The sequence below is a fragment of the Epinephelus moara genome, chromosome 11, assembly GCF_006386435.1.
Source record: "Epinephelus moara isolate mb chromosome 11, YSFRI_EMoa_1.0, whole genome shotgun sequence".
NCBI classification, from domain to species: Eukaryota; Metazoa; Chordata; class Actinopteri; order Perciformes; family Serranidae; genus Epinephelus; species Epinephelus moara.
Window position 1 is genome coordinate 12125781 of NC_065516.1, and position 26265 is coordinate 12152045.

Genomic DNA, 26265 nt, shown 5'->3' on the forward strand with positions numbered 1-26265 from the left:
CGCACTAAATCATGTGTCATTTTGTTGTTTTGTTGCCAGGGTCCAGTGATTCAAAAGTTCGAGTGTTGCTCTGCGAAGTTTTTCTTTCCATCTTGTCTCTCTCCAGGTGTGCTCCGGAGTCTCTGAAGTCTCGTACTTTCTCACATGCATCCGATACCTGGATGTTTGGGGTCACTCTGTGGGAGATGTTCACCCACGGACAGGAGCCGTGGCTGGGCCTTAATGGGAGCCAGGTGCATGCATATGCACACTCACATCTTTTTTGGATAAAAATCTATTATTGCATATAATGTTTTCTGAAAAAGCTCAACCCACAAAATGATTGCAGCTTTGTGCAATTTTAAAAATTCACCAGATAATAATGATTCTTCAGCATTCTGTTATATATATGTGTCTCTCTGCAGATCCTGCACAAGGTGGACGTGGAGGCTGAGAGGCTGTGTAAACCAGACGACTGTCCTCAGGATATTTACAACGTCATGCTGCAGTGCTGGAGCCCCAAACCTGAGGACAGACCCACCTTCATCGCCCTTAGAGACTTCCTGCTTGAGGTAGCACTATAGTCAAAATGAGATTCATAAACCTTTTGCAATAATAGATCATATCAGCTACACATGATTAGATTATTATTACTATAACACCACTATTAATGTTGTAGTCAGTCAATATGGAGCTAATATTAATCAACCTACTTTATACATGCTATTGCCTGGCAAATTGTTGCTTAATGATATATAATTTTAGAAATGTGTAAGTTTTCTTGGAAAAGTTTTAAAGGAATACTTCACCCACAAAATTACCATTTGTATAATAATGTCTCATCCAGTGTTATGTTAAATTCATGAAGAATTGTTTTGCTTGCATCCCTCTGCAGTGAACGAAGAATCCAAAAACGGAGAAAATCCTTGATGAATTGAAGTCATTGGGGTCCGCGTTTAACAACAACACCATAACAAAATATCTGTTCACAAACTCTCACACAGCTTGTGCAGTATAATCCAAGTGTCATGTGTCCAGTCATAGTTGGGGAGTTAAACTAAAAGTAAAATTTATCTATGCTCTCTTCAAAGCCAAACTCCATTAACAGAAACAGTAATTTTACCTCTCTGAACACCGGAGCTGCTGGTCTAAGACTGCCACAATCAGTTAGTTAGTTTGTGTAATAGTATGACTTTGGTGTTTTTAAAGGGTTAGTTTGAGTTAAGCAAAGTCGCACAATAACACAGACGAACTACAGATACAGAGGCAGCTGTAGACCAGCAACTCCTGTGTTCAGCGAGTTAAAATTGCTGTTTTGTTAATGGAGTCTGGCTTTGAAGAGAGCATAGATTAGTTTCACTTTCAGTTCATTTTGAAATGGTAAGCTTTTGGCAAAAATGCATGTGTTTACTAAGTACTGAGTTTGCTGTTGTTAAACCTGGACCCCTATGACGTAAATTCATCAAGAATTTTTTTGTTTTTGGATTCTTCGTGTACTAGAGGCATGCTAGAAAAACAAAGTTTTCTTCCCGAATTCAATGTAACACAGGTTGAGTAACTGATATACAAACTGTCATTTGGGGGATAAAGTATTCCTTTAATGGGGTCATACTAACTTTGCACTTGCAACTCCATTGTAGGGATCTAAAAAACCTGACATCCTGCAGAACAACTTATAAAGGGGCAAGCAGCATGGGCCTCCAAATAAACTTATATTTTTAAATAAAGAGGCAAGAACTTGTCTCTTTAAGTGTAAATGAAAGCAAATTTAGAAAGTAGCCCCCTGGATTAGCGATTGTATCTAATAGGGAGCTAGCTCCAGGACAACGTGCTGGTTATCTTAAAAAATAAGGGTGAGAAATTAATATAGAAATGGTCATTTGGGGGGTGAAGTGTTCCTACTAAAGTACATCAAAAATGCACTTAAGTATAATGCTTTTAAACTCAATTTTATGTAAATCATTTCAAATATCTGGGTAGCCAGAAGGTTGCCCTGGAAGTAGTTAGCTAGCTATAATGGCTAATATCAGGAGCTAATTTCTGTGTTTACTTTTAGTTGGACTGAGAGATTTGTATGAAATTATGAATGTAGATAAATAACATGAATAATTTCCAGTGTTGGGCAAGCTACTCTCAAAATGTTAAGTATTACATATTACTAGTTACCTGCATTTAAAAGTAATAAGTTACTTTACAAAATTACTGTGGTGAGTAATAACTTACTAATTACATTAATTTTGTGTTACTTTCACCAAAATGAGCTCACAAAATGAGCATACAATGGTTACCTCTTTGTATTAAAATCTCCTGCTTATATTAATGATAGCCTGATGATAGAGAACAATCAAATAGCCTAGACCCTTCAAAATAAATGGCCTTGGACACAGGGAGGGTCAGACAGAGGGATAATTATGAGGAATAGATAAATATTTTTGGGCCTATGAGATGAAACACAGTTACAGGTGTGTCTTTCAGCTACAGCAGCACCAGACAGAGAGTTATGCATAAGAACAGGACTGTGTGCCGGCATTTAAGCTCTGCAGTCGTAGGAGATGTGAATGGAAACGCCCAACACACTAACATCATCCTTACATGTTGATCACAGTGACAAGGAAAAAACTCTTATCCCCGCTACTTTTAGGCAGTCTTAGAATGCAGAAGCAGAAAGGGATAGGTTGTAGGTATATGAATGGAAACACACTGGACATTATAACCCACATGACCTTTCTATATGGTAGCGTATAATCAATTACATGACAACACACAACAACCTTTAGGGGATGATATTTCTTCTGGTGACGTACTGGTGGAAGCAGAGGGGTGTGTATCATTATTTAAACACAAATGTATCCAAAAGTAGTCACCAGGGTGATGCAACAGGCAAATAAAGGACAATGAAGAGGAAGCAAATGGAAACAAATACATCACTATTACACAAAATGTCCTGAAATGTTTGCCTCTTGGATCCCACTGATGACAGTGATAAGTCATTGTGGCTTTTTGCTCCAACTCTTAAGTGTGTATGTGTTCTGCAGACCATGCCGACAGACATGAGAGCGCTGCAGGACTTTGAGGAGGAAGACAAGCTGCAGATTAAAATGAACGACGTCATCACCATCATAGAGGGAAGGTCAGTTTGTCACATGCAGGTTCCCTCGAAAAATGGTGTTTAATCACAAAGCAGTATCTTAACAGGATTACTAGCATGACAGTCATGCCTGTGTGTGTCAGGGCAAAATGATGATCGCTCCTACGAGACAACAAATGAATCTTTTGTTGACGCTGGATTCCTTGCATTGGGGGAAATTACTGCAATTACTGTCCTGTTACCGGCTCATTACATAAATACTGTGGCATCTGGTGATGTTAACAAGTTAACACAATATTATTTGATTTATATAAGTATATTAATGTGACAGAAACAGTTTCTTGCACTCAGGAAAGTCCCATTATTGTTTAGTTATGTCGAATATCAGGACACAGATAATTCAAATCAGAAGAGCATGTCACGTGATAAACAGAGTAGAGGGTAGGTCCTTTGTGTTTGTAAATCTCTGTATGTGTGTTTTCAGGGCAGAGCACTACTGGTGGCGAGGTCAGAACAGGGGGACGCTGCGTGTCGGTCAGTTTCCTCGACACGTGGTGACGTCTGTCGCCGGTCTATCTGCCCAGGACATCAGCCGGCCCCTCAAACACTCTTTCATCCACACTGGACACGGAGACACGGACCCTCACAGGAGCTGGGGACACGCAGACCGCATAGACAGGTCAATAATTCTCACCAATTCAGTTTAGCTTTATTTATACAATGTGAAATTAATGGAAGGTGTTACTCTGGGATTCATTTTGAGATAAGGTCAACTTTTATTCGTCTCCAGAGGGGAGTTTCAGGTGTTGTGTCACCATAAGGACAGAAATAAGAACATAAATAAGTATATAAAGTATATAAAATAGAAATAAAAACTATACAAGAGAAATTAAACGTAAAATTAGAATTACCAAAACCAACATTAAGTGATGCTTATACACATTTATATTCCATTGATTCTGCATAATGAGGTCTTTACTGTATATTTTGGAGCCAGTGCTTTATACTCAAGAGCTTGAAAACTTGTCATAAAGTATTTTAGTGGTATGGCTACCTGTACTTCCATCCCTGTCCACTAGAGTGCAGCAGTGCATCAGTTCACAGATGTACTTGTTAAGCTGGTAAAGAAATGATACATTCAGCCGTTACCTGGCCCATTTTGTAGACTTTATCTAAACATATTCTTCATACAAACTAATGCTAAATGACTTAATAGCTCCAACTTACTGTCACTAAATCTGACTGACTTGTCTGCGTTCTTTCAGTCTGTATTTGGGGAACCCCATGGACCCTCCTGATGTCCTAGGGATGGACTCGGGCACTGCAAGACCGACCAAACTCCCCAACCGTTCCAAGAGTAAGTTTGTCCGAACATTTAAATACATACACTCAGTGGTGGAAGTACACTTACTCGGGTATTCTAGTTAAAGGTGCAGTTCGGATTTTTTGAAGTGAGGTTGTATGAGGTAGTTATTCATAATCAGTATATTGTATACTGTTGATGATAAGTGGCATGCCCCCATACAGGAGTACTGCTGTGGAAGCTAAGCAATGTACTGGTTTGGACGGGGGCAGCAGCAAAACATATTTTAGATGGGACCTTAAGTACCTCATACAACCCCACATTAAATGGTACGAACTATCCCTTCAAAATGTACTTTTTATTCCTCTACCTGTCCAGTGAAAACCATGTGTCTTCGGATTTGGTGATTATGATCATGAGTATTTGTGATAAACTGAAGGATGTGAGGTGTTCCTGGAAGTTTCCCTTTATATGTTGAGAAAATTCTCCTACTTCTTAAGATTAATGAACTCTTTAAAAACCTTCTTCGATCGCAGTATTTTTACATAACTTTTAGTGGAGTAGTTTCACTGTCTGGTATTTGTACCTTTACTAAAGTAAAGGATTTGAAAACTTCTTCCACCACTACTCCATGTGTCTTTTTGCACATGTGTTCATTTTGATTAATGTCTAAAACTCTCTTCATCAGAGCAACCACCGCCTCGTCCACCCCAACCTGCCATTCTGCTGAAGAGTAAGTGCTTCTTCTTCCCCTGTTCTGTCTATACTCCATCTGTCCTTAGAATACACACCTTTGTTGCTTTCTCACTCTGGTGTTTGCCTGTGTGTGTCCAGAGCCGTTCTACGACTCTGTGATGGACGATTACGACGACGATGACGACACCAGCGCCTCGTCAGGGCTGAAGAGGCTGGGAGTGTCGCTGGGGCTGAAGCTGCGACCGTGGGAAGGGTCCGGCGTGCGCTCAGCCAAAAGCGAGGTGTCGCTCATTGACTTCACTGACGACAGCTTCAGCTCGACCACGCCCTCGCCGCTCACTGAGACGCGGCAGCCGGATGAGGACACACTGAAGGTAGAGTTAGAGAGTGAGAGTGGTTGGATATGATATACGTTGCTATACCATTTAAAACTAAAGATGGGTAAAAGCTACTTATGATGATGATAGATGGGCATGTGTAAGCAATTAAAACAACTTCCTCACATGCGCCTGCGCAAGTGCCGGACACACACACACACAAACACACACACACACACACACATTCTCACTGACTAACTAATTGCCGCTGCTTACTTATATTAAGGTGGTGTATTTATTATGAACACAGTCCATCCGATGCTCGTTTAGCTTATGTTTTCCGCTGTTTCATCCCTACTACAAATGCACCTGTAGCCAGCATCTCACTATCACTATCCTCATCATATGTATAGACGCTACTTATTATATTCAGCCACAAAATAAGCCTGAAAAGCTGCAAACAGAGCGGAGGTACAGAGAGTTGTTGCATAGAGATGATAGACTGTCTCATCTAGTTGCATTGGAGTGAACCGTCAAGTTTTAAGAACATTGCAGAACTGCGCATTGCAAGTAGTTGCACGTTTCAACTCGTCTCATCGCAAATCTTTGGTCTGAACTGGGCTTTAAGTGACTAAGGGACAGCTACATAACAGAGACAGCAAACTAGCTTGAAGACATAGCCAAACACAAGTATGACGCTGAGGGCCGAATTCACAAAGAATGAACTGCGGCCGCTGATAGCACCTTGAATTGCACTTCACTTGCACCCGCAGTTTGCTCCGTCTTAACGTCCTATTCACAAAGGATATTGCGCTAATGACATACCAGCGCAAACACGCCCACAAAGTTTGGCAGCTGAGTGCAGTTTGCCCCTGATTTGCCCCTGATTGCAATTAGTCACATGGCAAAGTATAAACGCTGGCTTTACGCCAAGAACACCGTGGCAGAACAATGGCAGACTTTGTTTGGCAAAGTACTGAATAAGCGCTGGTGTTAGTGAATTAGACCTTGTTTATCAATGAGGCTCATTTGCATAGAAAGGGGCAATTTTTGCGCCAAATATATGCATATTACCTCATTTCAATACGTGCAAATAACACCGGAGCACCGAGACGTGAATTCGGCCCTGAGTGTATTAAACTGTGCAGACCTTGAACTAATGACTAAAGAGACATCTGGACCCTGTGGCTGGACCAGTTGGGAACTTCTGAGGTGGAATATGCTATGATGTATAGAGTACCAACAGTATTAACATGTGCAGTGGGCACAATATGCTGTATAGTGCAGGTATAAGTACAGTAATAGCAAAAATGAGATTATAAATACAGAATAAGCAGCTGCATGTATCAGAATAACTTAATCCATTTCATTTGTGTAAAAACATGAGTGCATACACAAAACAAGAGTAGACAGCATACAAGTGCAATTTAAGATGTATCCACTAGTGGGATTCAGTGTCCTTACAAATGTCCATAAATAGACAATAAATAGGGTTAAGCACCCAAGTTAATGTAGGCATTAAAGGGAGAGTACGGAATTTTTTTAAATAGGGGGTATACAAGAGACTTATCCATAGTCAGTGTATTACACACAGTAGATGTCAGTTGGTATACTCCCAGTTTGGAGAAATGGCAGGAGTACCGCCACGGAAACCAAACCGTATACTGCTGTGGACAGGGGCAGCAGCAAAACCCATTTCAGCCACCTAAAAAAAGAAATATCAGTTTAAGTGTACGCTATATTTAGAATATTTTCCAATGGGAAACTGAACTGAAACTTATCTATGCTCTCTTCAAAGCCAAACTCCATCAACTAAAACAGTCATTTTACCTCGCAGAACACAGGAGCTGCTGGTCTCATGCTGCCCTGCTCTGTGAGTTAGTGTTTGTTAATATGTGACTTTGGCGTTTTAAAGGGTTAGTTTGGATTCACCCAAGTCACACAATAACACAGACAAACTAACTGATTGAGGCAGTGGTAGACCAGCAGCTCCTGTTTTCAGCGAGGTAAAATTAGTTTTGCCAATGGAGTCTGGTGGCTTTGAAAACCACAATGTAATGGCTGCAGTCCCCCATCAGAAAGGGCTGTACGAAAGTAAATGTAGTGAAAATATTCTTAATGTAGCATACATTTAAAATAAAAAATACGTTTTGCTGCTGCCTGTTCACAGCAGTACATTGCTTAGCTTCCTTGTCTGTACTCCTGCCTGCTTCGCCAAATTGGGGGCATGCTGACCACCACCTACTGTAGGTAATACACTGACAGTGGATAAGTACCTCATATAACCCCACTTCAAAAAATCCATACTATTCCTTTAATTAGTCTGCTGGAAGAAGGCACAAAGCCTGACTTGGCCCACTGGGTCTTGAATAGGAGTGACCTGTGGGTGACCTGAAGGTAAGTGGCTGCAGTGGTTGTGTAGTGTGTGTGTGTGTGTGTGTGTGTGTGTGTGTGGTGCCTGAGGCTATTTAAGTCCTTTCATTTCAGCTGTAGATGCTACTCAGTGGTCCTTGTGCAGTCCAATGATTTTGCTGCTCGTTCTGATGCTGTTGTTGGGAGGATTGAGGTGGAAGTTGTTCAAAGCACCAAAGCAGGCTGTTATGTTGAAGAAGATTATGGATTCAATGAGGGGTCATTCCTATGTATAAGTGAAATGTTTTAGAGTATATATAGCTTTCATTTTATTTTATTTGCATTTTTCTCTTGTTTTTTTTCTTGGTCCATTTCTCTTGAGTTGCTCATCCCTTTCCCATGAGGGATCAATCATGTTTTTTATCCCTAACTTTTCTGTCAGGGATGTCCAGATCCAATCTCAGAGATCGGCATCAGGGCTTATTAGAGCATCGGGTTTGGCTATACTGGGCTATATAGAGTCCGATCTGATGGAAGGGTGATGAAGAGGGGGTTTCCGGGGTGTGAGGGGTCCAACCTGATGTTTGTGGCCTGTGTGAGAAGACGGCCTGAGTGGATGTCACAAAGATGTGGTAGGGGGAAGCCGATGATCCTCTCAGCCGGGTCAACAACCAGCTCCAGGTCTTTCTTTTCAGCTGTGGTGCAGCCGGAGTACCACACAGTGCAGCAGTATGTTATTATGCTCTCAATTGTGCAGTGGTAAAAGCATATCAGAGGTTCCTGAGGAGCCTGTTTTGCTTCAGGGTCCTTTGCTGGGCTCTTTTGATAATGTTGGAGGTGTTCAGGCTCCAGTTCAGGGCCTCACCTATGTGCACCCCCAGGAACTTAAAGCTTGCAGTCCTTTCCACCTCTTGTATGTAATGTGCAGTCCACTGTGATGAGTGTTTTTTTTTTTTTTTTTTTTTTTTTAAGTCTATTATCATTTATTTTGTTTCCTTTGTATTGAGGATGAGGTCGTTGTCCTTGCCCCATGCGCACAGGGTCTGGACTCCTTTCCTGTAAGCTGTTTCATTATTGTTTGATATGAGTCCCACTACGGTTGTGTCATCTGCGAATTTGATAAGGCAGTTGGTTTTGTGCAAGTAGAGGGCTTGACTGAGGATGCAGCCTTGGGGTATGCTGGTGTAGAGAAAGATGGTGTAGGAGATGTGGTGGCTGATCTTGATGTGTTGGGGTATGTTGGTAAGAAAGTCTTTTAATCCACTGACAGAGAAGGGCTCCCAGACCGAGTGTTTGCAGTTTGCTGATCAGTTTATTTGGATCAATGGAGTTGAATGCCAAGCTGTAGTCAATGAACAGTATCCGGACATAACTGTTGGGGTTTTCCAAGTGTGTGAGGGTGATGGAGATGGCGTCATCAATTGATCTATTGGTCCTGTGTGCAATCGGTCTTGGTCGAGGTCAGGGGGGGTTAAGAAACAGTTTGGATGCAGGGGATATTTTTCTCAATGCATTGCAGAGCTATTAAATTGTCAAGCAAAGGCTATACATCGGATTGATTTTAGTCATTTTAAAGCACTTAAAGTGTGCACTGTGCAGCTGTGTTAAGTAGGAAAATTGGCATCTGGCTCGGTATCGGCAGATATTCAATAGTAAATGACTCGGATCGGGATCTGGGGCGAAAAATTTGATTCAAAAATCCCTACTTATTGTTTTCTGTATGCACAGACCTCTTTCCTAGATTATTAAATTTGATAATGCCAAAGTATTAGCTTGATGCTAATGTGCGTAAAAGACAGACAGAAAACGTCTTTTCTTTTTCTAATACATATTCCTGCTGAAATACTTCCACATAATACAACATTATGTGCACTGTATAAAATAGCATTGTGACAGTAGCTGGTAGCAAACATGCTACCAGATTAGTTTGCTAGCTGTAGTGTTAGCTTGGTCATCCCTGTTGGTCACTTGATTCCTTTTTTTCACAGCTGTTCTCAGTTTTGAATCATTTATCCAGCTGAGGTTGATAGGAAGGATGACGTGTATGTTCTGCAGCAGGACACGCTTTTGCTAAAGTATTTATTTTTACAAATTTCTTCAAATGAGCCGCAGTCATAGGACAGCGGGTGGTTTTAAATTTTCACACATGATTATCTATTGCATCTGGTGCATTTAGCTACCTTTCTCCTGTCCCACGCCAGCACACACAGAAAGCAATTGTGCCCCAGCATTACACATTATTCAAGTCCTGTCAAAGACCAAACACCATCTCAGACTGTTTTATCACACATCCATGTCCTCAAAAGAAGCTGTCCAGCCTTTGGCTACGAAATGCCTTGAATCATCTTTTGTCCCTGTATGAGCCCGAGGCGGGCGCAGTGTAATGGATCTGTGCTCATTGATTGATCATGTGTACATAAATGCTTACGGGTTTACTTTCCACAGTAGTGTCTCCTCTTGTCTTCCTTTTGATCATCTCCACTAAGCTGTAGCTAAATGCTTTGAAGTTTTCAAATGTTGTTTACATATGTTTACAACATAAAAATATGGAGATGTATTCTATATCTTAGTGGCACTGTATTATGATTGTGTATAATATTAGAGGACAGATATTTTGGTAGAGCACTTTTGCTGTCATGGGTGGCAAGGTTGGTCCAGCACCTCAGCGCAGACTGATGCGACCTGTGCATTGTAATCTTGTCTATTTTATTTTGCCTCTTCTTATAATGTTAGCTGCTACTTTATAATTCTCCATGTTTCCAGATAGTTCTGGTAATTCATGGTTTCGGGTTGTAGAATGATTTCACTGTAACAGACTGTGAATTCACTGATGTCACTGGTGATATTGGCGGTGGTGTCCTGGAATGTACTCAGTTGTCTGAAAACATCTACAGTGTTCTCTCCTCTCTGTTCCACTGTTATTACAGACATGAACTGGACCAACCCGATCACTCAACTCTTATAAAAAAGTACAAACAATTAGTCATGCCAGATCAATTGGCAAGAAAGAAAAAAAAATAATTGAAAGAATAAAATAAAAACAAGGATCATTTATGTGACCAAACATCTGTGAATAGACTTTAGCTACTGACATGGATCTCGTTCATCCAGTTTGGGTTGAATTAAGAAATTAATCTTTATGAATATGAAATGTTCCTAGCAAGATTTCTTTTGAAGTTATTAGTGCATAAATTGCCATTATCACATTCAAAATAAGCCTTCAACTCACTCACATATTTTGTTTAGCTGCAAAAGGTCTAGGGCTTATGTTATGTAAGAAAACTGTGTCGTTATTTAAGCATATGAATCAAGTTATTATGATGACAAAGCTGGAGGCATAATGGTTTTGAGTTGTCTTTCTGTTCATTCGTACATACAGTATATATATCTTCAAAATGCCCTGTGGGAATTTCCTCAGTTCTTGCACAACTATCTTTTGTTGGCCAGGAATTCATACACGAACTGTGACAAAATTTCACACAGATGGACAAAGTAATGACAAGTAAGCTCAAGGGTTACCTTCGCTGCAACATCATAATGTTCTGAAAGACAATTTACTGGCCAACATTCATCCCCATAACCTAGACGCAAAGGGACACATAATGTCAGATAATGAATTAATGGCATTAATCTTGGGTGCCCACCTTGAATCTGTGGTTATTTTTGATCTTATGTGCTGCCCGACTGACGATAAGTGTGAAGTATCCATGTTTTAGAATTTGCAGTATCATCCATATGCATCACAGTGGTACAGTGGTAAGTATTGTCGCCTCACAGCAAGAGGTTTCCAGGTTCAAACCAGGGTGGGGGGCACGAACCCGGGGTGGGGGAGCCCCTCTGTGCGGAGCCTGTATGTTCTCCCCGTGTCCGCATGAGTTTTCTCTAGGTACTCTGGCTTCCTCCCACAATCCGAAGACATGCAGGTTAATTGGTGACTCTACATTGCCTTTAAGTGTAAATGTGAGCTGTAGTCTAGGTGTGAATGGTTGTCTGGCGACCTGTCCAAGGTGTACCCCACCTCTTGCCCAATGTCAGTTGGAAAAGGGTCGAGCCCCTCTACAACCCTCAACAGGGCTTGTAGGGGCTTCTCAAACTTCCATCATTCTCCCCCACAGGACACCCCATCCATCCTGGACTGGCCTCTCCCTCAGCCATCTTACGACGAGGTTGCACCGGAGCTCGAGGACCAATCAGAGGACCTGGAGGTGCGATCTATCAACAAGGGATTCACTGAAGAGGCTGTAACCACGCCCAGCAGCGCTATGGCGGGCAGGAGCGAGTCGCAGTCAGCTGACCTCTTCCAAGAACTACAGAGAGAGGTAAAGAAAGTGATGAACGTGTAGTTTCCGTTTATCAGATTTTTCTTCCTTCTCACAAACAGACACATGTTGATATTTCTGTCTGTCTTTGTGGGTGCAGGTGATGGTGAAGCTGCAGGTTCCCATGGCAACAGGCCGCTCCCTCCCCTCCTCCCCGCTCCCTATACCCCTGGCTCCGCTGGGCCCCCACAGACAGATCCTCCTACCTCCACCCTCCCCCTCCTCCACCTCTACCTCCTCTTTCCCCTGCTGCTTCGAGGACCGGCCGGTGCTGCCTCCTCGCAGCCCCGTCCCCCCGCTGCGTCCCTCCAAGCGCAACCTCTCCACCCGCACCACCCACCCACAGGCCCGCTCCAGCTCCATCTCTCTGGGCGATGAGGACGATACACCTCCTCAGATCCCACCCAGAGACCACGCCTTCTCTCAGCCGGGCTCCCGCTCCTCCTCTCCCCTTCCACTGGTGCCGCCGCTATCCTCCTACCCTGTTGTCCTGCCTCCTCCTCCGCTCTCTGTCTCCCCACGCCGAGCGTCTGGACTCCTGGGCCCCCTTCTGTCCTCCAACTCGACATCTTTGTCCTCCCCGGCTCAAGCCACATCACAATCCTCCCAGCTCTCAGCTCGTGGTTCATCCTACGCATCCAGCTCCTTACTGGATCCTCTCGCCTTTCGTGAGGGGCGTACCCTTTCCTCACTGATTGACAGCTCCCCAAGCTCCGCTCCCGCACCGCTGCCAGAGCGACCAGCTTTTCTAGAAAGGTGTGCTTCTGATATCAAACACTGTGTTTATTTGGAGACACATTCTGCTTGACCCTTTACAAGTTGATCTGCAGGATGTCACATTTCCTAAATCCCTACAATGGAGTTGTATATGCGAAGGTAGCATGACTACTTTAAAGGAATACTTCATCTCCCAAATAACCATTTGTATATCAGTTACTCACCCTGTGTTACGTTGAATTTGTGAAGAAAACTTTGTTTTTCTAGCATGCCTATGGTGAACAGAGAATCCAAAAATGACAAAAAAAACCGTGATCAGTCATAGGAGTCCATGTTTAACATCAGCAAAACTATATCAAAACATCTGTTTACAAACTCTTACATAATTTGTGCAGTTTAATCCAAGTCTCATTTATCCTGTCGTATGCTCAGTACTTTGTAAACACATGCATTTATGCTAAAACCTTACTGTACTGTAAAACTTAAATTAAAAGCGCAGGCTACTATTTGCTTAAATCACTAATATCAACGGGCCTATATTTGGGACAGGCCTTTAATTTCTTTCACACAAAATTATCAAATCAAAGTATTTATTTAAACAAGTATAAATATCACTTGTTTAAAAATTTGGCTTCAGATAATTTATGAAAAAAATCAATCATTCATTTGATCTAGCTCCGACAGACAGCACATCACAGAGAGGATTAGGGCACTCGTCATATCGACACAACACCACTTTATCCTGTTAAAGCAATACTCACAACTTAGATTAAATTTAATGAAAAACCCTTTGGATCTTTGAGGACCCTTACAGACTTAAGGAATATGGACAACTTACAGGGTTATCAAGGAATGGACACATATTTAAGGTAGCCAACGTCCCACTTTTATACATCCTAAGAACTTTTATAAAAAATTGAACTGCTTGGCAACCAGACCAGGCGTCTAATTGAGACAGGCCTTTATTTGTCAAAATGTGTAGCCACACCAGGCTAGTAAAAGGGACTGGGTGTTTAATATGGACTAGTCCTTTAATTAAAGTTTTACAGAAAGTAAAACCTATCTATGCCTTTTTCAAAGCTAGACTCCATTTAGAAAAAACAGTAATTTTACCTCACTGAACACAGGAGCTGCTGGTCTAACACTGCCTCTATTTGCAGTTTGTTTGTGTTATTGTGCAACTTTGCTTAAGACAAGCTAACGCTTTAAAACGCCAAAGTCACACAATAACACAAACAAACTAACTGATTGAGGCAGTCTTAGACCAGCAGCTCCTGTGTTCAGAGAGGTAAAATTACTGTTTTTGTCAATGGAGTCTGGCTAAGATGAGAGCATGGAGGTGTTTCACTTTCTATTCAGTTTCCTGTTGGAAAGGGCTGTCTGTTTGAGAAGTACTGAGCATGCAACTGGATAAATGAGACTATATTATACTGCATGAGTTGTGTGAGAGTTTGTAAATGGATATTTTGATATAATTTGTGGATTCTTTTTCACCGGTGGCGACTAAAACAAAGTTTTTGTCACGATTCAACGTGAAACAGGATGTGTAATTGACATCTTATAGTGACATAATTGGTCATAATGGGGGTGAATTGTCCTTTACTGTCTAACCATAGTTTCCTTGTTTCTAAGTATAACTTCTGTCTCATAGAGACAGTGATTACAGGCCTTGAAACAAAGACAGCCTTGAAGTACTCGCCACATTAGAATACGTCCACTGGCGTCAGTCAGTCTAAGTCAAGATGAAACATTGTTTTGTTAGCAGTTTCTTGCATGTCATACAATAAAACGGCTTTTGCAGCTCACTCTCATTGTTCCTAAAATACTGACAACACCAAACAATGTTGACGTAATACCACAGTTTTGAAACGAAAGCTCATGTAACACCCAGAGAGAGCAGCCGACACTCGATACAGAGTGAGAAAGTGCTGTGTGACTGACAGCCTGACTGAGCTGGGTTTGTCTCCATGTGAAGTGTTGTTCACTCAGGCAAAAAAAGAAGGTTCAATCCAGACCCATTATTTAATTTGTTTTCCAGACAGTGACGTTGCCTCTTTAAGATGTTTTTGGTGCATTAGTTTCCTGTCTTCAGTCTGCAGGGGAGATAGTTATGTGGTTTATTTTGATTCCAACAGGTCCAACTCTCCTTTTGATCCTCACAATGAAATTACACAATTCACAACAGGTTTTTGCACATTAAAGAGAAAAATAGATGAAAAACAAAAATAATAAAACAGAAATGCAACAATGAGGGAAAAACAAACAAATGAATTCATTCATTCATCAAAACCTTTAAGACTCGGGAAATCGAATGAGGGAGACCTTCGTTTTTCAGTGATGCTGAGCATGAACAAAGACATTAAAAACAATCAATAAGCAAACAGAGAACCATCGTGCATATCAATTAAAACAGATATGAAATCATACACAACAACAAACAACAATAGCAATAAATGATCGCTTCAAGTAGAAATACAGCGTGATAATGTAGATGTAGAGTTAAAAGCATTTACTCTCAATTGAAACAAGATCAGAAACAAGGCATTTTAAGGGTGGCACAGTGTCCAAGTTTAAGGTTTTTTGCAGATTACTCCATGTATAAGGTGCACTGTAAGAGAATGACACCCTTCCTGGTTCAGTTCTGATTAAGGGGATGTGAAGCAACAACCTATTCTGTGAAAGAGCACCAAGAGTATGTGAGGTCAGCATTAAAAGGGATGAAATATAGGCCGGAAGCATCTGCATTAAAGCTTTATAACTGAACAAATACCAATGCTGTTCCTGCCTCACAGCCAAATATGGCCAACCAAGCTTTTAGTTAAGGTGGCAGTGATGGGTGCTGTAAGAATCACCTGTTAAGAAACTTAGGGCTGAGTGGTAGAGAGCATCCAGTCATCTCAGTGTAGACGCAGCAGCTTTTCCGTACATAACATCCCCATAATCCAAAACAAAAACACAAATTCTACAATTCTTTTTCTATGTACAAAAGGAAAACAGTTCTTAATTCTGTGCAGAAAGCCAACTATTGTCCTCACTTTGATAGATAATGATTAAAAATATTTTTATTTTGTAGCTACAATGTAAAAGACTGGACTCAAATTGTGACGTTTGAAGTCGTTTGATACAAATCTTAACTCTTTTCTTTTGCAGTCTTTGCGTGAAATTGTTTTTAAAAAATTCAATACTGATATTATAGTCCACTTAAGTCTGATTCTTATTTACTTATAGACCCCTTATTGTCATTTGCAGCCATTTTAAAAACAGTTTTGAATCCTTTTCACCAAGAGAACGAATTTTAATAGTTTTAAAGTTCATACTTTACAGTTGACAAAACAATCACTCTCTAAGGCAGTGGTTCCCAACTGGTGGGTCGTGGTCCAAAAGTGGGTTGCTGGTCCATTCTGAAGTGACTCCCGAATGTGTCAAGTTTGTAAAAAACACACTTCATTTTAAAGTACTTTTATACAGGCACAGATCTACTGACTAATGACGAGAAACCTGGACCCTGTTGCTGGACCAGGTTGGAACCACTGCTTTAAGTAGCTGTTGTCTTTACTAGCAGATTAACTTTGCCAGTAAATTAATATGTCGGAATATGTGTAATAGTTGTGGATATATTTGGATATTTTTCAGACTCATTATCATGTCATACACGCTTTGATTCAGAGTATAAATTAAAGTGCAGCCACACATTGTTATCTATTTATTCATACCTAATTATGAAAACTGTCACCATATTTTGAATCAGATACGGAGCAGCCAATATGGCGGCAGTGAAACCCATGATTCAGCATCCCGGCGGAGCCAAACCAAACTCCTCCTACAACAACAACAACGGAGGACCTGCAGCTCCCATCATGCAACACGAGCAGAGCGTCACACAGGTAAGAGAAAGAGAAATAAAATGCACAGTATCTTTTTTTTCTCCCTCAACTGAGTCAGATAGATCTGGATTTTGGTAATTTTTCTATGAATGTGTCAATCCATAGATTACAATTTATCCAGAGCTGCACAAGTCCTTACCAGGACAAAAAAATCAGGCTGTATGACTCCAGTGCTCCGAAACCTTCACTGGGAACCCTGTTTTCAGAATACAATTTAAAACCATCCTTTCGGCTACAGAGCACATGATGCTCTGTCTCTACAGTACATCTCAGACAAGCTGTCAGTGTATAACCCCTGCACATCTCTCCAGTCACAAGGTGGAAATCTCCTCCATGTGCCTCGAGCACTTTCAAAGTCTGACAAGATGGCATTCAGTATTTATGTACTTAAAGGATTGAACAGTTTGCCTGCTGGTCTTACCGGGAATTCCCACTGGAAGTGAGATGAGAGCGAGGCATGAGTGGCCTGTCAGCGTGCTGTCATCCAATCCACACTCTATCTTCATCTCTGTAGTCAGTTGCAGTGCCTAAAGAAGTGACTGGACAACAGCAGGCTAGTCTGCCTTCACCAGGCTCACAACAGAAATTTTTTTAACTGAAATTTTTTTATGCCTGCTCCAAGGGAAGAAATCAACAGTGTTTTTATGTATTGAGCCATGATTTTATTCTCCGCCCACCATAGCAAGTGATAGCCGAGACACACTGGATCCGTTGACGTATGTGAAGTTGACGGATCCTATTTATTTTTTATGTAGAGCAGGAAATTCGCCCTTACATCGCATGATGGATACAGCACGGCAGGCTGATTGACCATTTGATGTATTGAAATTTGCATAATCTTGACTCATGCAAATGAGGGCCATCCACAGTAGCGTGAAACTCTGATCAAACTCTTAAACTAGGCCGCGCTGATCAAATACAAATCATGATTCTGTCATTGCACTGGCTATTTCTTACCTTTAATGTTTTCAGAAACATATTTTCACTGTAAAATGAGAAAGTTTGCGACTCGGCTGCCATATTGAAAACTGCAGAGCCAAAACCAAACAACCCTGGGAGCATATCTAGCCTATATCCCCAAGGTTGTTCCCACGATCTTATACTCCTCAGTTACAACAATCCCATTGAGTCCATGCCACTGTCACCCTCTGTTAAATAGCTTTGGTTTACTCTGCGTATCACTATAATAAACACATCAGATGAAGAGCAATACATAGATTAAAATGTCAGATTAAGGGGCACCTGGTGGGTTTAGTGGGTAGAGCGGGTGTCCCATATACAGTACAAAGGCAATGTTCTTGCTACAGCAACCTTTTCTAACCCTTAGTGAGCTCCTTTTTCATGCCTGAACTGTTAATTGTTAATTAATTCCTTCTTATCCGTGGGCTGCAGTTCATTTTGGAGCTGTCCCCCTAACACAAACAGCAGCTATATTTAGACAAAGACCTGTGCCAGTACAATTTCATCACTCTCAGAGTCATGATTTTAGTCCCCTAACCAACTGTCATATTAAGCAAATACAGAGCTGTTTCAGGTTCCCATTATGTGCCATATAGAGCTGAGGAACATTGAACTGTGGGAACATAGGAGTGACCCCTCACTGCCCACCAGCCAGAGTGAGCCAGACTGTTTGGGACTCGGGCACTTTTTTCTGTTTGTTTACCGGATACACAGACAAACTGAGAGCCTAGTTGTGTGATTTAAACAGCTGTCTATGCAGATTACACTTCACTGAACTATAGAAAAAATAGACTTGGGGGAGGGCGTCAGTGTGGAAATGGAAGCGTACATCTAAAACGCTCCTAAAAATGCCTAAATTCTTTGCAACTGCGCATTGAGAAAGGTTGTTCTTAAACTGTCGGACTGTTTGCCCACACTGTTTTTCACAAAGTGACAATCCTTGCTTGTCAACGACTGAGCCTTTCAAGAAAGCCCCTTTCAGACCCAACATGGTATCTCAGTCTGTTACCAATTAACCTGTTAACCTGCTAAATGTTGCAAGCGGGTGTTTTTTGAGCCTTTCACAACTTTCTCAGTCTTTTGTTGCTCCTGTCCCAACTTTTTCGGAATGTGCTGCAGACATCAAATTCAGAAAAAATGTATATATTTTACAAAAAACAATATTCATCGTTTGAATATTAAATATCATGTCTTTTGTACTGTATTCAATTGAACATAGGTCAAAAAAGGTTTGGTTTTTATTCACATTTTTACACAACGTCACATTTTTTGGGGATTTGGGGTTGTACTTTTTCAAGACTTTGCAGTTGTTTACAGATTAGACAACTTTTTTAAAAATCATTTTCTTTATATACCATTTTTTAAGATACAAAAAAATCCCTCCATCCAGTCGTGTTTCTTTAAAGTTTAACCTCCATTTTTATAAGTTCATGGCATTATTGACAGGTCCAGGGAGCAGTACACGGTGTCACGCTGGAGGAATGTCAGGCCGCTCTGCAGAGTCACAACTGGAGTATCCCTCAGGCCATTAATCATTTGAAGGTACATTAACATCTTTTCATTGAATATGACTTTGTTTGCCTTGAAAGCTCGACTCCGTCCGTTGTGCCTTTGGGTAGGTGTTACCACCAGGTGGTAAAATAACATTTCCTACAAACTTAACAGATAAAAGTGAGCAGAAGTTTCTCCTGTGATTTTAATTTTCCAGCACTGCTTCACTGGGAAAGCTGTGATAACCATAAATAATTTTTAAATACATGACTATGGATGATGGGCGGCACGGTGGTGTGGTGGTTAGCACTGTCGCCTCACAGCAAGAGGGTTGCCGGTTCGATCCCGGGTGTGGGAGCCCTTCTGTGCGGAGTTTGCATGTTCTCCCCGTGTCAGCGTGGGTTCTCTCCGGGCACTCCGGCTTCCTCCCACAGTCCAAAGACATGCAGATTGGGGACTAGGTTAATTGATAACTCTAAATTGTCCGTAGGTGTGAATGTGAGCGTGAATGGTTGTTTGTCTCTATGTGTCAGCCCTGCGATAGTCTGGCAACCTGTCCAGGGTGTACCCTGCCTCTCGCCCGATGTCAGCTGGGATAAGCTCCAGCCCCCCCGCGACCCTCAAGAGGATGAAGCGGTTAGAAGATGAAGATGACTATGGATGATTAGTCATGAAATCGTGTTTATTATGAGTTTTTCTTTTACACAAACAGATGCACACGAGAACCCACAAATTCTGGGTTCTTGCACGTTTTGTTTTTTCTCAGAAAAGGAGTAGATTTTGGCAGTAATTCCCAGAAGAGACTGGGATCTCAATTCTTAATTAACAATGTCCATGCCTCAGTGGCCCCAAAAGCAGATCAGACTGGATGATACAAGAAAATAGAGGGAGTGGTGCAAGGAAGACGAAATTATTATGCAAGTCAGACCGGACAGGAATGGCAATGATAATCATTAATTGCATTAATATGCATTTAGTTTTGGTGGTGTGGCCCTGATAATGTGCTGGTCTGGACAAATCAGAGGAAGCTTGACGCACAGACTGTTCCTGAGCTCACAGCCCCACCTGACAATGGCTGAGAAACACAAGCCCGCCTTTAAGAATTACTCTCCCCCAAAGACCATTTGTATATCAGTTACTCACACCATTGTATTTTGAAAGAAAACTTTTTTTTCATGTCTCAACAGTGAACAAAGAATCCAAAAATGGAAAACAATTTAATGAATTGACTTTATAATCGTCTGCATTTAACAACAGCAAAACTATGAAAACATACATTTACAAACTCTCACACAACTGTTGCAGTATAATCCAAGACTCATTTATCCAGACGTATGCTCAGCACTTCCCAAACAGACAGCCCTGTCTGATGGGGAGCTGACCTGAAAATTAAATTTATCTTTGCTCTCTTCAAAGCCAAACTCCATTGACAAAAACAGTAATTTTACCTTGCTGAAAATGATCGCTGCTGATCTACCACTGTCTCAGTAGGTAGTTTGTGTGTTAATGTGTGACTTTGGTGAATCTAAACTAACCTATTAAGACACCAAAGTCACACATTAACACAAACAAACTGCCGTTTGAGGCACAGTTAGATGAGCAGCAGTTCCTCTGATCAGTCAGGTAAAATTACTGTTTTTGTCAATGGAGTCTGGCTTTGAAGAGGGCATAGATAAGTTTTACTTTAAGGTCAGTTTCCCATTGGAAAGGGCCCATTTGGAAGTATTACGACTGGATAAATGAGACTTGGATTATACCACACAAGTTGTATGGGAGTTTGTAAACAGGTGTTTTAGTATAGTTTTGCTATAAACGTGGACCCCTATGACTTCAATTTAGCAAGAATAGATTTTTAGGTTCTTCGTTTACTGTGGTATGCAAGAAAAAAACCTTTTCCTTCCCGAATTCAATGTATCATGGTGTGAGTAGTTGATATAGAAATGGTCATGTATACTTAAACTATGATAAAGCTGAATTTTTGAAGTCCTGTCACTTCTCAGATGTTAAAAGTGCACATTGAAGTGGAATTATATCAGGACAATAAACACATGTAACTCAGTGCAGGTGAGAGAATCATTCAATAATAAAACACGTAGCAGTCTACACTGAACAACTTGCCTACCTCCCTGCTTAACATCCTTCTTCTTTCTGTCTGTGTTGTAGGTGGAGCAGTTGTTTCGTCTGGGCCTGCGATCTAGAGCCGAGTGTGAAGAGCTTCTGCAGCGCTGCCAGATGAACCTGGAACAGGCCAGCACGCTCATGCTGGACACATATGGACCACATCGAAAAAGGTAATGGTTCCAAAAACCTTCCCGAGTTTCTCTGACAACACAACCACATATGAATGATAATGTCACTCCATCTGCTCTTTGTAGCATTGTCTGTTTGGTGTTCTTGCCACTGATAAGACAACTCAGTCTGAGTGCACACATGCTGTCAACGCTTCTCTGAGGAGTTTTATTCTTTTAATTCTAAAATGTCTTTGTCAGTTTTAGTGGTTGTCAAATTATAGAGTCTGGAGGTTGGTAGAAACAGTGAGTAGAACAAAACAGGTATGGTGTGCCTCAGGGGTCAATTTTGGTACCACTTTTAATCCCTTTTACAGGCATTTCCTGTCATAATCTGTGAAAATGGCATCTCTTACCACTGTTATGCCAATGACAAGTCACCATTGCTCAATTTTATTTTTGATATAATTTAAAGCTATAGTGCGTAACTTCTACAGGTCTGTAAATGTCCGTTTCACCCAAGCCACTACTAGAGGAGATGACACAATGCTGATTAAGCCGATCGGCTCCTCTAACATCTCGCGGTATTTTTCAATATATATCATTTTTAGTTTGCGTGTCGACTGGCGACATTCCCATGCTGGCACACAGGAAATGCTTCCTCACAACAAGAAGGGAGGGGGAGGAAGAGCGGAGAGTGTCATAGCAAGAGGTAGAGCGCAGGTAGAAAGAGAAAGCAACATGGCGGAGAAGCGACCGAGACACGGTTCAGAAGTGGATCCTACCACAAAGGCAAGTGTTACTCTGTGTATGGTGTGTGGCGACTGGCAAGTGTTACTCTGTGTACACGGTGTGTGGCGACTGGCAAGTGTTACTCTGTGTACACAGTGTGTGGCGAGTGTTACTCTGTGTACATGGAAGTGCCGCCGGCTTATTAGTTGTAATAACGCATTATCCGCTGGGAGGCGACAGAAGTTACGCACTATAGCTTTAACTTTAAATTAGTTTTCATTTTATTTATTTCAACTTTCACTGAGTTTTGTTTTCCTTTAGTCTATTTACGTCTGCTTAACTTTGTAGAAATCATTTAACAGTTGAAAAATGGCCTCGTTTACTGAGCACAAATATTTAGCTGTGGTTTTTGTATAGTCATGAGAATCATAATAATTTTCTCATTAAACTCTTGACAAGAGAGTAGATAATAGTATTTCCAAAAATATACCAGTTTCTGATAGCCCCCCTTTTTTTTAAAGAAAAAAAGAAAAACTCTTTAGAGCTGAGGGGGCTTACAGAGTTGAGTAAATGAGTTTCCTATGCAACATCCTGAATTTGGTCACTTTTTTTTTTTTTTAAATATGTCATTAGAGATCTGATCAGTCAAGCAGTTATACAGGACAATCAGGTTAAATGTTGCATTTAAAAATCCACATTACAGTCTGGAAATATAGAGCAGGCTAACAATATCGCAAAACATCTGATAATTAATGTTGCTGACTGGGCTCTTTAGGAGGGGAGCTTAAAGAAACAGCTGCTGTCTCAGAGAGGGTGAATACAGGTGTTTTAGCACAGACAGTATGAGGAAAATTAATATTTTTTAACACTAAAGTATGTAAACATGTTCTGGTAGTAACACAAAATAGAAGTATGAACCTAAAAATGTAGTCAGTCCTCTGTAATGTAGCGCGGCCACACAGGTGTTAATGGTCAGATGATGTCTGGGGATGAATGTGCTACATGCAGTCCACCAGTAAACCTATAAAGTTACATGTATCATGCCTTGATGGATTCGGCTGCCTGTTAGGTTTCCTCAAGTTGGTGGCATAATTAAAGAACCACCGAGCTGAGTAAAGTTTTTCACCACCCACCCACACGCACATCAAATGGTAATCTTGGCGTTCAGAAAGTAAAGTTATTTTTATGCAATCATTTCATGACTTGTATTATATACACCTTGGAGAAAATACCGAGGACTGGACTTCAGTGGTGCCAGTGGTGGCTACAGCCATAATTACATAACAGATTTTCCTGTTCTCCACATGATGCCATCTCTCTCTTTGTATGTCTCACAGGAAGTGACAACAGGAAGACATAACTGAGCGGTAATCAACCACTTACGAGCTCCTGATGTCAGTCGGATCAACACGCCAATACTGAACTGCTCGGATGACTCACCGTTCCGAGCACTCAAGACACACTGATGCTTTTTGATGAAAGGAGGAACATAAAGCAGTACATGTGCCTCACTTAATGTACTGTGAACACCTACTTTACCTGTCATACACATGCATGCTCATTATTACCTAACAGAACAGAACAGAGCAGCTTGTTGAATGAGTCACACTTTTTACTTGAAAAGTTGCTATTTATGTTGTTTTACTACATGAGTTAATGACAAGTTTCTGCTGGTAGCTATAATGCAAACTTGTACTGCGTTTGTGTCTGCTGTGAATGCGTGCATGTTCAGGTGTGTGTGTGTGTGTACACGCATAAGCTTACATATATGTACAAACACTGTAAATGCCCATGCCTTTCTGCTGTTAATGAAGCATTATAAATCAGGGAAATGTCAGCTAATGATATAGTTGTATGTTTTTATGAACTGCTAAGATGCTGTATTGTATATAGCACTTTACTGCGTGTGTGGACACACACATGGATATTTTTGAGGACACATTAACTGCTGGTCAGAATCAGATTTATCTAGTTAGTGAAGTGAATAAGATGCTGATGTGTAATGATAGCATGTCAGGTACTATTAATGCATTATTTGTGTTGTAAACAAAGCTTTTTAGGCGTTACAAAGGCAGGAATTTTAGATCTTATTGTAGGCAATAAGACGCCAGAACAGAAATGTGAAGATATCTACCATCTCCTTATGAATACAGGGTATGAGGCACCAAGTCGAACCTCCACAAGTTACATATTTAAAGAACCTGAAGTGGATGTTTTTTATCTCTTCTTATCAAACTGACTGCTGCATGATAATCAAACACATGCGGGAGAGCTTAACTGTCAAAGGCAACTGCTGTGTGTGAGTGTGCGCATGTGTGCTTAGTGCTGCAGGTTGTGACAGCAGCTGACGTCCAACTTTATAGTGTGTGTGCGCAGCTATTGATCATAATATGTGATCTAATAATGAGCAGCTAAACAAGATAGGAATGGATAACAAGTTGCCCATTCTTGCAGCTAATTTGCATCTAAGAGAACATTAGTTCTGTTTCACACAAGCAGAGCCCCCTACTGGACTCTATGAGTAATACTTTCCTCCAATCACAAGTATGCATTTGCCCACTGTAATTTGCATAAATGTAGTCAACCAAACAGGACATGCCTACCCAAATACTTCAGGAGCCCACAGAATATATGGCAGCTGTATTATGGCAACAACATCCTTTTTCTCTTCGGGGTGGCAATTGCACACTGATCAGCTTTTGACACCTGTAAAGTTAGACCATGGCCCCACACAGCTCTGTGGCATACTACCTGGGTTGGCTGGAGCCCCTGCTTGTCCACTGCGCCAGTTTCGGTTATAAAGAAGTAGGAGGGCTACGGCGACTAACCTTTAACCGGTTAGGATCGGTGTGGCTGGGTTGATGTTACGTCGCGACAAGGTGTTCAATCATTGGGTTCCACCCACTGTACCCAAACAGTCCAGTAGGGGGCGGAGCCTGTGTTAGGGAGAACGCAGGTTACGATATTGAAACCCTAGTTCTGTTAGCACAGGCAGAGCCCTCTATCTAGGGGCCCTATCACTCCTGCGCTGCTTGGTGAAGATGTAGAATGCTGATGCCTTCATACGTCTCCTATATACTTCGGGTCTCTCATGTATGCAGGTCGGCATGTCCTGCTTGGCAGGCTATGTTTATGCAAATTCCAGTGGGCAACTCCATGCTTGTTACTGGAGGAAAGTATTACCATAGAGTCCAGTAGAGGGCTCTGCCTGTGTTAATAGAACTAGGGTTATAATATTGTAACCTTTGTTACAGGTTGCTCACTTTGTCCATACAATTCATACAATTGAATTAGAAAAGTCAGACATAGTTGTGGCAAAAATGTTAAACTTGTTTTTGTATGTCTGTGTGTGTATGTGTGAGATATCGTTCCCTCTATGCTCAGTTGTAAGCTCTTGTAGTCACTCTGCTGTATGTGTTGCTGACTGCATTATACTGTAATATTATAGCCGCTTATTAATGAAAAATGCATATAAGGCCTCTAAGGTTTTTTAATAAAGATTAAAATTTGAGTCTCTCTTTTAAAAACCCTTTTTGTTCTTTGTTTATTTCATAAAGGTCTTGAACAAAGCCAACATTAAAGTCTCCTCTCAAGCCCGCTCCGTACATGAGCATATGGATGATGCAATGCAGTTGAGGTCTTTGAAAAATCACAACAAAAAGTAAAAGTTGAGGTCTTTGAACTCACCACAGGGTGATGGAAGACCAAAGCTGACTTATAATAAACAGGGTAAATAATGAATAAATACTATGGTCAAATAAACTGAAAATAAGGAAATGGAAAAAGAAACAATCAGGCCAGGCTTTTGTTTGCACACAGTATTAAAGGTTTAATACACTGCAGCTGGTGACATCAATAATGCTTTTCCTCCAACAGGAAAATTAGTTCTGCTGAGGGGATGTAAAAAAAAATAAAATAAATAAATAGAATAAGATAACCTGCTCTGAATGTTATGTCTATTAAATGGCTATCTCTTGTCATGGAGAGCATAGATTTGAGGTAATACTAACCTACTGAACTTGCTAAATTTACGTTCATTGTTAGGAAGCGACCTCTAGCGGTTGTAGTAATTATGATGGGAACAAAAGAGGAAGTCGGGTGATGTATAGAGAACACCGAAGTCTACGTGAAGAGGATGCTAGTTGGATGGATGGGTCAAACAAATGCAGGACTTTCACCCAGGACAGTTCCTATTCTGT

The 26265-nt window shown here is 41.1% G+C and overlaps 1 protein-coding gene across 1 annotated transcript in view; it reads left to right on the forward strand.

The window, feature by feature from the left end:
- Positions 1-25579, forward strand: part of tnk2a (tyrosine kinase, non-receptor, 2a) — a 32652-nt gene extending 7073 nt beyond the window's left edge. Inside the window, exons 8-20 of the mRNA XM_050056616.1 lie at positions 107-233; positions 405-551; positions 3015-3109; positions 3552-3746; positions 4333-4424; positions 5059-5103; positions 5205-5440; positions 11851-12054; positions 12155-12810; positions 16520-16655; positions 19062-19157; positions 21270-21397; positions 23404-25579. Coding sequence (XP_049912573.1) covers positions 107-233; positions 405-551; positions 3015-3109; positions 3552-3746; positions 4333-4424; positions 5059-5103; positions 5205-5440; positions 11851-12054; positions 12155-12810; positions 16520-16655; positions 19062-19157; positions 21270-21397; positions 23404-23410 — 2164 coding nt within the window. The 3' untranslated portion in view covers positions 23411-25579. The remainder of the gene's footprint in view (positions 1-106; positions 234-404; positions 552-3014; positions 3110-3551; positions 3747-4332; positions 4425-5058; positions 5104-5204; positions 5441-11850; positions 12055-12154; positions 12811-16519; positions 16656-19061; positions 19158-21269; positions 21398-23403) is intronic.
- Positions 25580-26265: the final 686 nt, after the last annotated feature.